The 15,321-nt window shown below is 37.7% G+C and overlaps 1 protein-coding gene and 1 pseudogene across 1 annotated transcript in view; both read left to right on the top strand.

Annotated features, from left to right (window-relative positions):
* Positions 1 to 15,321, top strand: part of LRRC34 (leucine rich repeat containing 34) — a 56,190-nt gene that overhangs the window by 20,613 nt on the left and 20,256 nt on the right. The window contains exons 6-7 of the mRNA XM_004447927.5: positions 10,705 to 10,833; positions 13,405 to 13,500. Coding sequence (XP_004447984.1) covers positions 10,705 to 10,833; positions 13,405 to 13,500 — 225 coding nt within the window. The remainder of the gene's footprint in view (positions 1 to 10,704; positions 10,834 to 13,404; positions 13,501 to 15,321) is intronic.
* On the top strand, positions 14,573 to 14,914 carry LOC101433476 (large ribosomal subunit protein P2 pseudogene; annotated as a pseudogene).

Below are 15,321 nucleotides of genomic sequence, written 5' to 3'. Positions count from 1 at the left end.
CACAGGCCTGGCTGCCGATCTGCAATGGAATCAGATTGTTGGCAATAAAGGGACGTAATTGGGAGGTTGTTACAGGGGTGGCGAGGGAGGGAGACACGTCTGGAAGCCGATTGGGGAATATTTTGCGAAGCTTGGGAATTCCGGTTGTGGAATCTGTTTTCGGCATTTCCAACTGGAGCCCAACCCACGGGCCGGGCTCCGGAGCTGCATCATTAAATTGGCTGCGGTGTAGAGGCGCCCCCAGGTGGCCGTTTTGTGGGGTCATAGGGTGGGAGCTGTCCAAAAGCTGAATTGATGAAATATCCACAAAAATAAACCCTAGTGAGTAAGTGAATTGCAGGGTTCAGACATAATATAGAGTTTGCAGATCTGACTTCCCCCATAGGGCTGGCACCCAGCTGCGGGGATCCCTGAGGGCTGTGTTACACTGCGGGGCTCCTAGGCTTCCTGTTGACCAGATTTGAGGTGGCCAGGTCTGAGTCCCCTAAACTCTGGTGGCCCACACCCCAAAGACTCACACCTCTTGAGTCTTCAATATCTCAGACTTTCCACCCCTGAATCCATCACGCCCTGAGGTCCATCTGAGGTCCTTGAATGCCCTAGCCTTCAACGTTTGCATTTTTTTCTTTACCGTTTCATTTTGTTTTGTTCTTATTTTCATTTTATCTTATTTTTTACTTATTTTAATGTCCTGATTGCTAATATTGCATTATCCCCTAGTCTTTTCTCCCAGCGTATCCCCCAAAGTCTTTTTTTTTATTCAGTTATTTAGGGTTTTTTTTTGTTGTTGTTGTTGTAGTTGGTGTTGCAATTGTGGTTCGCATATATCTGTTTTTTTCATACCCCTACTTGTTGCCCACCCTTTGCCCACCCCCCTTTTTCTTTTTTCCTTTCTTCTCTTCTTTCTTTCTTTTTTTTTCTTCATTTTTTCTTTTTTCTTTTTCTGTTTTTGCTCTCCCTCTTGTCCCTCATTTTCTACTTATTTTATTTTAACTTTATTATACAATAGGTGCTGCAGGGAACACCTCAAATTTGCTGGGTTCTCTCATCCTCCACTGCCTCATTTCTAAGTGAACTGATTTAGGCTACCTACACTATCCCCTTTCGCCTACATCTTGCTATCTGCCATCATCTACTGTCTCTCCTATATTCCACCTCCCATCTCCCTTTCTTTGATCCACAAAGTATCTAACTCTTAATTCCTAATACCGTTGTTTTGTTTTCTGTCTGTTATCCACTCTTGAAACTATTACCTTTCTTTTCTCTTTCCCTCTCTCACGAAAACAATAGCTTTTTAGCTCATACCATATTCCTCCCATATTCAGTCAGCTACCTCATAATTGGTACTCTACCTACTGCTATAACTCTACACAATTTTACATGAATCTAACCTGAATCCTCCCAGATCTCATATTCTTGCTTTGTTAACATATATCACCAATACTACCTTACACTTTTTCCTTGCTTACACAATTACCTTTCCCCGGCACTAATACTTTCCTTTAAAGTGAACGTAACCAGCAACAAGAAATTAGAATAAGAAGAACAAAGTGACAAAGAGAAGATATAACACTTACGCAAAAACAACAGCTAATTAATCTCCAAGAGTAGACAAAGAAACTAAGGAACTGATTAAACCCGTCAAGATAAAATGATGACCAGACAGCAACAAAAACCTACAAACAAACCAGTAATCAGGAAAACATGGCTGAATCCAATCAACAAACTAAAAATCAGGAAGGAGAACAGAACTTCGCTCAAGCAATGAAAGATTTCAGAACAGTTATCACCGACAAATTTGATGAAGTAATGAAAGAGGTTAACAACATGAAGACAACACTTGGAGGGGAAATTGCAGACATACGCAAAAAGATAACAGATATGATGGGAATGAACACCACAGTTCCAGAAATCAAAAATACACTGCCAGCAAATATCAGCAGACTAGAAGAGGCAGAGCAGAGAATTAGTGATGTGGAAGACGGTACATCAGAAATCAAACAGATAGTAGAAGGGGTCAATAAAAAGATAGAAAAAATCCAGCGAGGACTCAGGGACCTGAATGACAATGCAAAACACTCAAACATACGTATTATAGGCATTCCAGAAGGAGAAGAGAAGGGAAAGGGGTCAGAAGGAGTGTTGCAGGAAATAATGGCTGAAAAATTCCCAAATCTACTGAAAGAGACAGATGTACATATCCAAGAAGCACAGCGCACTCCACTAGTCATAAACCCCAACAGGCCCACCCCAAGACACATACTTGTCAAATTACCCAGTGCTCAAGACAAAGAGAAAATCCTAAAAGCAGCAAGAGAAAAGAAAACCATCACATACAAGGGAAGCTCCATAAGATTAAGTGCTGATTTCTCATCTGAAACCATGGAGGCAAGAAGGCAGTGGTATGATATAATCAAAGTACTAAAGGGAAAAAATTTCCAACCAAGAATACTCTATCCAGCTAAACTAGCATTCAGACATGGAGAATTCAAAATATTCGCAGATAAACAGAAACTGAAAGAGTGTACCAACAAGAAACCTCCCCTTCAAGAAATTCTAAAGGGAGTTCTGCAGGAAGAAAGGAAAAAACAGGACAGGCAGAGTTGGAGGAGAGTATAAGAGCAACAAAAAAAGACAAAAATAGAAGGGAAAAAAAATACAAACAAAATATGACAAACACAAATCCAATCAAAATATGGCTAAAACAAATAATTCCTTGAAAGTAATAACACTGAATGTCAACGGATTAAACTCACCTATCAAAAGATTCAGACTGGGACATTGGATAAGGAAATATGACCCATCCGTATGCTGTCTACAAGAGACACATCTTAGACCCAGAGACGCATGGAGATTGAAAGTGAATGGCTGGAAAACAATCATACAAGCAAACAATAACCAAAAAAAAAAGGCAGGAGTAGCTATATTAATATCAGACAAGATAGACTTTAAAGGTGAAACAATTGTGAGAGACAAAGAAGGATACTACATTTTAGTGAAAGGAAAAATCTGTCAAGAAGATCGAACAATCATAAGTATTTATGCTCCTAACAAGGGTGCCTCTAAATATGTGAGGCAAACGCTGGAAAAACTAAGTGAAACAATAGATGCATCTACAATTATAGTGGGGGATTTTAATACACCACTATCTAACTTGGACAGAACATCTCAAAAGAGAATCACTAAAGAAACAAAACACTTGAACAGTATATTAGAGGAGCTGGATCTAATAGACATATATAGATCATTACACCCAAACACAGCAGGATATACATTTTTCTCAAGCGCACATGGATCATTCTCCAAGATAGACCATATGCTAGGCCACAAAGAAAAGCTTAATGAATTCAGAAAGATTGAAATCATACAAAACAATGTCTCTGACCACAGTGGAGTCAAGCTGGAAATTTGCAAGGGACAGAGGCCCAGGTTTCACACCACGATTTGGAAATTAAACAGCACAATCTTAGAAAAACAGTGGGTCAAAGAGGAAATATCAAAAGAAATCAATGACTACCTTGAAACAAATGATAATGATAACACAACATACCAAACTTTATGAGATGCAGCAAAAGCAGTACTGAGAGGGAAATTTATAGCCATAAATTCATATATCAAAAAAGAAGAAAGAGCAAAAATTGAAGAACTAACTGCACATTTGAAGGAATTAGAAAAACAACAACAAAGTAACCCAACAGGAAGAAGAAGGAAGGAAATAACAAAGATAACAGCAGAACTAAATGAAATAGAAAATAAGAAAGCACTTGAAAAGATAAACAAGACCAAGAGCTGGTTTTTTGAGAAGATCAACAAAGTTGACAAACCTTTAGCGAGACTAACAAAGAAAAAAAGAGAGAAGATGCAAATACACAAAATAAGAAATGAGAAAGGCGATATCACCACTGACTCCACAGAAATAAAGACTATTATAAGAGGATACTTTGAAAAACTATATTCCAACAAAAATGACAATTTAGAGGAAATGGACAAATTCCTAGAAACAAGTAAGCAACCCATATTGACGAAAGAAGAAATTGATGATCTTAACAAACCAATCACAAGCAGAGAGATAGAATCAGTCATTAAAAATCTCCCAACTAAGAAGAGCCCAGGGCCAGATGGCTTCACAGGTGAATTCTACAAAACATTCCGGAAAGAAGTAACACCAATCCTGCTGAAACTATTCAAAAAAATCGAAACAGAAGGAACATTGCCGAACTCCTTCTATGATGCCAACATTACCCTAGTACCAAAGCCAAACAAAGATACCACAAGAAAGGAAAATTACAGACCAATTTCTCTAATGAGCCTAGACGCAAAAATACTTAACAAAATACTTGCTAATCATATCCAACAACACATTAAACAAATTATACACCACGACCAAGTGGGATTTATTCCAGGTATGCAAGGATGGTTCAGCGTAAGAAAATCAATCAACGTAATACACCATATAAACAGATTGAAGGAAAAAAATCACATGATTATATCTATAGATGCAGAAAAAGCATTTGACAAAATACAGCACCCTTTCTTGATAAAAACACTCCAAAAGATTGGAATACAAGGAAATTTTTTGAACATGATAAAGAGTTTATACGAAAAACCTAAAGCCAACATTGTTTACAATGGAGAAATCCTAAAATCCTTCCCTCTAAACTCAGGAACAAGACAAGGATGCCCATTGTCTCTGCTCCTATTTAACATTGTCTTAGAAGTACTTGCTCGAGCACTGAGGCAAGAACCAGATATAAAAGGCATTCAAATCGGAAAGGAAGAAGTCAAAATTTCACTATTTGCAGATGACATGATCCTATACATAGAAAACCCTGAGAGATCTATAACAAAGCTTCTAGAACTCATAAATGAGTTTAGTAATGTCGCAGGTTATAAGATCAATCCGCAAAAATCGGTAGCATTTCTGTACACCAATAATGAGCAAGATCAGGAGGAAATCAAGAAACAAATACTATTCACAATAGTAAATTAAAAAAATCAAATACTTAGGAATAAATTTAACTAAAGAGGTAAAAAACTTATACACCGAGAACTATACAAGACTGTTCAAGGAAATCAAAGAAGACCTAAATAAATTGAAGAATATTCCTTGTTCATGGATAGGAAGACTGAATATTATTAAGATGTCTATCCTACCAAAACTGATCTACACATTCAATGCAATCCCAATAAAAATCAACACAGCCTTCTTTAAGGAACTAGTAAAACTAACTATGAAATTTATTTGGAAAGGAAAGAGACCCCGAATAGCCAAAGACATATTGAAAAAGAAAAACGAAATTGGAGGAATCACACTACCTGACTTCAAAACATACTACAAAGCTACAGTAGTGAAAACAGCATGGTATTGGCATAAGGAGAGACACACAGACCAATGGAATCGAATTGAAAGCTCTGATATAGAACCTCACATATATAGCCATATAGTATTCAATAAAGCCATCAAACCCTCTCAACTGGGAGAGAGTGGCCTATTCAACAAATGGTGCCTGGAGAACTGGATAGCCATATGTAGAAGAATGAAAGAGGATTACCATCTCACACCTTATACAAAGATCAACTCAAGATGGATCAAAGACTAAATATAAGAGCCAAGACCATAAAAACCTTGGAAAGCAGTGTAGGGAAACATCTACAGGACCTTGTAATAGGAAATGGATTCATGAATATCACACCAAAAGCACGAGCAGCAAAAGAACTAATAGATAAATGGGACTTCCTCAAAATTAAATCCTTCTGCACCTCAAAGGAGTTTGTCAAGAAAGTAAAAAGGGAGCCAACACAATAGGAGAAAATATTTGGCAACCATATATCTGATAAGAAACTTATAACTTGCATATATAAAGAACTCCTATATCTTGAAAAAAAAAGATAAACAACCCATTTAAAAAATGGGAAAAAGATTTAAACAGACACTTCTCCAAAGAAGAAATACAAATGGCTAAAAAGCACATGAAAAAATGCTCCAAATCTCTAGCTATCAGGGAAATGCAAATCAAAACTACAATGAGATACCATCTTACTCCCATAAGATTGGCAGCTATGAAAAAAACAGAAGAATACAAATGCTGGAGAGGATGTGAAGAAAGGGGAACACTCATCCATTGCTGGTGGGAATGCAGAAGGATCCAACCATTCTGGAGGACAGTTTGGCGGTTTCTCAAAAAACTAACCATAGATTTGCCATATGACCCAGCAATACCACTGCTGGGTATATACCCATCAGAACTGAAAACAAGGACACAAACCGATATATGTACACCAATGTTCATAGCAGCATTGTTCACTATCGCCAAAAGTTGGAATCAACCCAAATGCCCATCAACAGATGAGTGGATCAATAAAATGTGGTACATACACACAATGGAATACTACTCGGCAGTAAGAACAAATACACTACAAACACACGTGATAACATGGATGAATCTTGAGAACCTTATGTTGAGTGAAGCAACCCAGGCATTGAAGGACAAATACTACATGACCTCAATGATATGAAATAAGAAAACTGCCTCAGAGAGCTAGAGACTGAACAATAGGCTTACAGGAAATCGGGGGGCAGAGGAAGGATGTGAACCAATGTCTGCAGGGGTGGAATTTATGATGAACTGGCGGATAGCCAGGCCCTGAGCGTCAACAGACTCCAGCTTCTACAATCTGATTTATTGGACCCACCTCACTCAGCTAAGATGGAGTTGAAGAAAGACAACCACCACACCATGGAGCCTAGAGTGCCTACAACTGAAAGCAGGAGGATTGCATCCAGTATCTATGTGGAATCTGAGCCTCCTCCTGACATAGAGGTGCAACAGACACAACCAATCCAAGGCCCACAGAGAAAAGGTGGCATTGGAATGGGAAAGTGGACATGGTGGCTGATGGATATGGGGAATGGCAGGAAGAGATGAGATGTGGAGGTGCCTTAGGGACTTAGAGTTGCCCTAGATGGTGCTTCAGGGGCAATCACCGGACATTGTAAATCCTCCCAGGGACCACTGGATGGAATGTGGGAGAGTATGGACCATGATGTGGACCATTGACCATGAGGTGCAGAGATGCCCAGAGATGTACTTACCAAATGCAATGGATGTGTCATGATGAAGGGAGTGAGTGTTGCTGGGGGGAGTGGTGGGGTGGGGGTGGTGGGGTTGAATGGGACCTCATATAATTTTTTTTTAATGTAATATTTTTACAAAATCAATAAAAAATTAAAAAGAAAAAAAAAAGCACAATTAGTATTTAGTATGCCCTGTAAATATCTTCAGTGTTCTTCAGGGTAATTGGGATCTCAAAAGATTTGATTCAGGGAAGCGGATTTGGCTCAGTGGATAGGGCGTCCATCTACCACATGGGAGGTCCGCGGTTCAAACCCTGGGCCTCCTTGACCCATGTGGAGCTGGCCCATGTGCAGTGCTGATATGCACAAGGAGTGCCGTGCCACGCAGGGGTCTCCCCCGCGTAGGGGAGCCCCACACGCAAGGAGTGCGCTCCGTAAGGAGAGCCACCCAGCGCGAAAGAAAGTACAGCCTGCCCAGGAATGGCGCTGCACACACGGAGAGTTGAAGCAGCAAGATGACGCAACAAAAAGAAACACAGATTCCTGTGCCGCTGACAACAGAAGCGGACAAAAACAAGAACACGCAGCAAATGGACACAGAGAACAGACAACTGGGGCAGGGTGGGAGGGGTTGGTGGTGGGGGGGTAGGGAACAGTAGGAAAGATTTGGTTCAGTGCCAAACCAATATAATTCTATGTTTTATCTCAGTGTTTTTTGAAAAAGAAAATATCATATAGCAAAAAGTGTTTACTTTCTTGGACAAACCAGATCAGTTCTTTAGAAAATGACTGATGCTTATGAAAAGCTATTCTGTAGCTCCAAAACAAATCACCCAAATGCATGTGACCAGACGGGAAATAAGCCTGTGTTTAGTGTTTACATTGAACACCAGTTTCATGATTATGGATTATGTGAAAACTGGTGCAGAAATTCTAGAAACTCTACTGTTTTTTTTAAGAAGAGGTTTATATCCTTTAATTATGTGTCTTTTAAAAATTATCTTACAGATATATTTATACTTTACATAAATGGAATCCTACAACCTGTAGTATTAATATCTGCTGGTTTTGATACCTGCTTTTGTTTCATCTTGTTTTGTTTGCCATGGGAAACATGATAAAGTTCAGAAAATAAAATTTCAGTGTTGAAAGTTTATATGGAAGTTTATATGTTTATATGGAAGGATAAGGGGACTTGAATAGCTAAAACCATTTTGAAAAAAAGGTTTGAAGTTAGAGGAATCTCAGTTCCTGATCTTAAAACTTATTACAAACCTAGAGTAGTCCAAACGGCATGGGTATCTGGCACAAGGACAGATACACACACACACAAATGGAATTAATTAAACCCTCACATCTATTGTCAATTGGTTTTTGATAAGGATTCCAAATCTACTCAGTGGGAAGAGAATAGTCTCTTCAACAAAAGGTACTGGGAAAACTTGATATCCATTTGCAAGAGAATGAACATAGACTCTACTTCATACCATATGTAAAAATTAATTCAAAATTGATTAAAGACCTAAAATAAGATCCAAAGCTATATATAAAACTCCCATAAGAAAACATAGAGAAGCATCTTTAGAACTTGTGTTATGCATTGGTCTTAGGCTTTACACCAAAAACACAAGCAGCAACAAAACAGATAAAATGGGACTTCCTCAAAATAAAATAAAATAAAAAAACACTGTGCAACAAAGAACTTTATCATGAAAGTAAAAAGAATCTATAGAATGGGAGAAAATATTTGGAATTCACGTATCCAAGAAGGGTTTAATACCCAGGATATAAAAAGAAATTCTATACTTCAAAAAAAAAAAAAACCCAATTTAAAAATGGGCAAAAGACTTAAACATTTCCCCAAAGAAGGTATACAAATGGTTAAAATGTACATGAAAAGATGCTCAACATTATTAGGTATCAGGGAAATGCAAATCAAAACCACAATGAGATACCATTTCAAACTCACTAGAATGGCTACTACTAAAACTGAAAGTTAGCACTGGAAATGATATGGAGATACAGGAACACTCATTCATTGATGCTGGGATTGTAAAATGGTGTAGCCACTGTGGAAGAGTACGATGGTTCCTCAGAAATGTAAGTATAGAATTACCACATGACTGGGCAATCCTACTTCTAGATATATACCCAAAAGAATGGAAAGCAGGGACTCAAATAGATATTTGCATACTGATGTTCATAGCAGCAACACTCACAATTACTAAAAGATGGCAGCAACCCAGTGTAGATAAACAAAATGTGGTATATACGCACAATGGAATATTATTCAGCCATAAAAAGTAATGAAGTTCCGATACATGTGACAAGTGGATGAATCTTGAAGACATCATGTTGAGTGAAATAAGCCAGGCACAAAAGGACAAATATTGTATGCTCTTTTGGATATGAAATAATTAATAAGCAAATTCAAAGTCAGAAATTACAATACAGGTTACCAGGGTATGGGATCAGGGTAGAGAATGGGGAGTTAACGATTAATTGGTACAGAGTTTCTACTTGTGGTGATGGAAGAGTTTTGGTAATGGATAATGGTAACAGTAGCACTACATTGTGAATATCATTAACATCACTAAATTATATATATTTGAATGGTTAAAATGGGAAGTTTTAGGGAGCAGATGTAGCTTAGTGGTTGAGTACCTATTTCTTAAATATGAAGTCCTGGGTTCAATCCCCAGTACTTCCTTAAAAAAGGGTGGTGGTGGTGGTTTTAGGTTGTATATATATATGTTACTAGGGGAAAAAAACAAACTACATACAACTATACAACACAAACCATGAACCCTAGTGTAAACTATGCGTTTAGTTACAATAACATTGTTTCATCAATTATGATAAAGGTACCACACTAATGCAAAGTGTTAGTAATAAGGAAAACTGCATGTGTGAGGGTGGGTATATGGAACTTTATTTTCTGCGTGGTGTTTCTGTAAATTGATAATTTCCGTAATTAAAAAAAAAACAAGGGGCAGAAGCAGACACTGTAGATATGAACACCTCTGCTTAGTTTGCATATTTGGGTAAATAGGTGTCAGTTTTGTTATCACTGTTATCACTGTATGTTCTAGATATTTCAGAGGTAACTATTTAAAAAGGAATAAAATTTAAAATAATTTTTTAATATGTTATATATAGGCAATGTAGATTGCCTGCTTAATTTGTGTGGGTCTCTCTTGTGTGTGATGCTAATGTTTTGGGACTAGAAAGAGGTGATGGTTGTACAACATTGTGAACATATAAATGCCACTGAATTATATATTGTTAATTTTATGTTATGTGAATTTAACCTCAACATAAAAAAATTGATAATTTTCTTTAAAGATAAATTTGCTGATTTACCAAAGAAAGGAGTTTTTAAAATTCTGCTTCATTTACTTGTCATTTCATGGGCATCTGTTTCCCAAATATCCTTGCTATTAAATTATTAAACCAGGTTTTACCTATTATAGGATATGGAATGTTACCTTTGAAGGATTATTTCCTTCAATATTCTATCTCTATGAAAAAGTGATGAATTTGCAAATGGTAATATAAACTCCTAACTTATGCAATTTAAAGATAATTATGTGGATTAAAATTTAGGTTTTGATTCTTTTCCTTTTCAGAAGAATACAACCCTGAAGTACTTAAGAATGACTGGAAACAAGATTGAAAATAATGGTGGAATGTTTTTTGCTGCAATGCTTCAAGTTAATTCATCCTTAGAGAAATTAGATCTGGGAGACTGTGATCTTGTAAGTAAATTGGTTAGTTCAATCACCCCAATATTGAATTTCATTCTCCTAAGAAACCACCATAGAGAAGAATGGTTTAAGAGACCACCGAAATGACAGTTTTATGAATGATTAATCTTGCCCCTGTTGTCTAGTATCAGAGAAAGCCCCCCTCAAATATATTTGTACTATTAATAAAATCAGATTGTAGTAAATTATACCATAGAATAATACCCAGTATAGTAAAAATATTCCTAAATTTCCATTCATAGCCCATCATAACTTTTACGGGATTTTAAAAGAAAAAGATCATGTTCATTTTAATTAAATACTACTTCACAAGCAGCCTCTTGTGAAGTAGCAAAAAAAAAAAAAAAAAAAAACTGCAGTGAGTAGTCATTTATATTGTGTCATAAAAACTTAAAATGATAATACCTTTTAAGAGCTGCTCTGAGTCTGCATTTGATCTGGTAATGAGAAATGTGTGTTTTTCACATGTCTTCAACCTCCAGGCTTCACTTTCCCAAACATGTTTTCAAACCTCGAAGCCTGCTTTGGGGAACCTATTGTACAACCTCAGTAATGTTCAGTCAGTAACGTAGAATCACTGGGACATGCAGTCAGTAAGATGGGCAAGGAAGCTCTTTAGAAGAACAGGTTCTGAAGGGCTTCCTTTTTAAGAGAGCAGAGGTAGCCAGTATGGTAGTAAGAAAGCATTAATTCAGTATTTATTGTCTACATGTGCGAGGCACCATGCTAGATACTAAAGATACAGCAGTGAACCAGATACGGTCTTTGCCCGTATGGAGCTAATATTTTATTTGGGAAGACATCAAGAAACATAGAGAAAAACACTATGAAGATGACAAAAGTGCTTTGAAACTGAAACAGAAGAAACCTGCTTATATATTATTTTAGTTTGCTTGGGTGCTCAAAGCAGATACCATGAAACGGATTGGTTTTTAACAATGGGAATTTATTAGCTTACCGTTTTGAGGCTGAGAAAAATGTCCAAATCAAGGTATCATTAAGATAATGCCTTCTTCCTGAAAACTGGCTGCCAGCCATCCTTGACTCCTCTGCATGTCAAGGCACATGGCGGTGTCTGTTGGTCTCTCCCTTCTTTTCAGGGTTTCGGTGCTTTCAGATTCTTGCTTCTGGTGGCTTTCTCTTTCTCTCTTAATCTTCCAGTAAGAGGATTAATATCCACCCTGGGCCATGCCTTAACTGAAGTAACCTCATCAAAGGTCCTACTTAAAAAAGATTTACACCCACAGGAATGGGCTAGCTTTAATCATGATTTTCTGGGGGTACATATATCTCCAGACCACCACACATAGCATGGTCACCCAAGACATGACTGAGGGGGTAATATTTAGGGGTTTCAGAGTTTGAGCTGGAACTGCCATTGAGAAGGGTCCATGGCAGATCATTTGTCACAGGTCCAGTTCAGCATGTGTAGAATCTGATATAGTACTTCCCTAGTTGTGGTATGGGTAGCATTTCTGGTGCAGAGTAGGGTAATTTTAATAATACACATGTATTTATTTTTACAGATACTTTCTATTTATTTCAAGGGATTCTGGTTTTCCATTTATGGCACTAATACAAAGTATTATTTAAAAGGAAATATAAGGGGAAAAAAAGAGTTGACTTAATGGAAAAGTATTAAGTAAACAAAGTAATACTCAGCTATGGCAAAAAACACGAGAAAGATACATGAATAATGAAACTCCTTGAAATCAGGAAGAGTCTGACAGGTTTAAGAACTGAAAGACCAGTGTGACTGAGCAGAGGGAGTTAAAAGAAGGCCTCAAAGTGAAGTGGAGAGGTTTACAGAGGCAGATCATGCAAGGTGCATGGGTTGTGGATGTTGATTATGGATGTGGGTCATGGGTTGGGGATAGGAGAATGTGTCACCAATGCAATGGAAAATCATGGAAAGGCTTTAACTTGAGGGGTGACATGATCTGATATTTGCTTTTAAAAAATTACTCTGGTTGCTCTGTGGAGAATTAGAGGGTGACAAGAGGAAGCTGACTGGCCACTTAGAAAGTTACTGCAGTAAATCCAGATGAGAGATGATGATGAGTGGGGCTAGGACAGTGGCCGTAGAGATGGAGAGGAGTGGACTAATTTGAGACATCTTTTGGAGGTGGAATCTATAAATTTACTGATACACTGGGTGGGAGGATAAGAGGAATGGTGCAATGAGGGGAGGTCCTGGCATTAACAGCTGGGTTTGTGTGTTAGCATCCATCATGGAGATAAAGAACTGGTCCCTTTCCAGCAAGGTAGAAAGGGGAAGGCCTGTGGGAGCTGTAAAAAATGTAATTAGTAACCCTTCCCCAGCACAAATACACTTATAAACTATTATGAATAAAAGAATGCAAAAAAAAAAACAAGAGGCAAACACCCAGGGGATAATGGATACTGAAACTTTAAAGAAACAAACTTTTTTGTGTAAAATAAAAAACAAGCAAAATTTTGTACTATCAGAATTTGAAGAACTGATTTTGAAACATTTATTTAGGGAGATTAATTTGTATACTTAGTTTCCTTGATGAATTTGTGTGTGTGTTTTTTTTTTAGGGAATGCAAAGTGTGATAGCATTTGCTACAGTACTAACTCAAAACCAAGCGATTAGGGGAATAAACCTAAACCGTCCTATATTATATGGTGAACAGGTATGTATTCAAAGTGATATCAATTAAGATATTCAAAGCCATTTCAGTGCATTCATTGTATTTTTGGAATTGTACTTACTATATTTATAAAATCCTATTTACAAGCAAAAGTTTTATTTAAAGAAAAAATTTTAAACATTTATTCTTGATAAGACTTTTATATCTAAATGTGATTTTTTTGACAAATCAATTTTATTGATACATGGTAATAGAGCATATAGTTCATCCAAAGTGGACAATCAAATGGTATTTGGTATAATCACATAGTATTGTGTACTCATTACTTCAGTCATTATTAGAACATTTTCATTATTGTAATAATAAACAGACAAACAAGAAAATTATTCACCTCCCAATCTCTGTTTGCCCTGCTGTACATAGCTGCTATTTATGGCTATTCTTACAGTTTATTTATTTATTAAGCAGTTTTATTGAGATATATTCAAGTACCATATAAACTATCTCAAGTGTATAATCAGTGGCTTTTAGCATAATCACAATGTTGCGCATTCATCATCACAAAAAATCTTAGAACTATTTCATTACTCCAAAAAGAAAAATTCCAAACCCCTTAGCATGCCTTCCCTAGCCCTACATAACCATTAATCAAATTTCATCTTTATAAATTGATTTATATTTAAACTTTATATAAATGGAATCATAAAATATGTTACACATTATATTTGCTAAATAGTTGCGCAGTCATACAGTATTCGTCCTTTTGTGTCTGGCTTGCTTCACTCAACATAATGTCCTCCAGAGTCACCCTTGTCATATGCTTCACAACTTCATTTCTTCTTAGAAATGCATAATATTCTATCAAGTGAATACACCACGATTTACTTAACTTTTCATCAGTTGATGGACACCTGGGTTGTTTCCAACTTTTTGCAGTAGTGAATAACGCCCCTCTGAACATTGGTGTGCGGATGTCTATTCGTGTCACTGCTTTCAATTCTTCCGGGTATATACCCAGTAGTGGTATTGCTGGGTCATGTGGCAAATCTATATTCAAATTCTTTAGGCTTTAACGCCGCTGAGGTTGCACGCGTGAGGCCACTCTGTTGCCGAGATGCGCTAAGTTGCCTCCTACCTATTGGCTGCCAGGGGGGCTGGCAATACCTTCCCAGCGCCATGGACATCAAGAAGATCCTGGACAGTGTGGGGATTGAGGTGGATGATGACTGGCTCAACAAGGTCGTCAGTGAGCTACAATGGAAAAAACATTGACGATGGAATTGACCAGGGTGTTGGCAAGGTGGCCGGCGTGACTGCCAGTGGGTCTGTGGCCGTGGCTGCCGCCCTGAGCTCTGCTGCTCCTGCTGCCAGCTCAGCCCTAGTTACAGCAGAGAAGAAGGAAGACGAAAAGGAGGAAGAGTTGGGTGACAAAATGGGATTTGACTTGTTTGATTAAATTTCTACTCCCTTGCAAATAGAGCCTTTATATGTACTTTAAAAAAAAAAATTCTTTCGGAAATGCCAAACAGCCCTCCACAGTGGCTGTACCATTCTGCATTCCCGTCAACAGTGGATAAGTGTTCCCCTTTCTCCACATCCTCTCCAACACTTGTAGTTCTCTGTTATTTTTTTTTAAAGATTTATTTATTTATTTCTCTCCCCTATTCCGCCCCCCCACCCCCAGTTGTCTGTTCTCTGTGTCTATTTGCTACGTGTTCTTTGTCCACTTCTGTTGTTGTCAGTGGCACGGGAATCTGTTTTTTTTTTTTGTTGCGTCATCTTGTTGGGTCAGCTCTCCGTGTGTGCGGCGCCATTCCTGGGCAGGCTGCACTTTCTTTTGCGCTGGGTGGCTCTCCTTATGGG

The sequence above is a fragment of the Dasypus novemcinctus genome, chromosome 4, assembly GCF_030445035.2.
Source record: "Dasypus novemcinctus isolate mDasNov1 chromosome 4, mDasNov1.1.hap2, whole genome shotgun sequence".
NCBI classification, from domain to species: Eukaryota; Metazoa; Chordata; class Mammalia; order Cingulata; family Dasypodidae; genus Dasypus; species Dasypus novemcinctus.
Note: the sequence above shows the minus strand (reverse complement) of the source record. Positions and strands in the feature narration are given on the sequence as shown.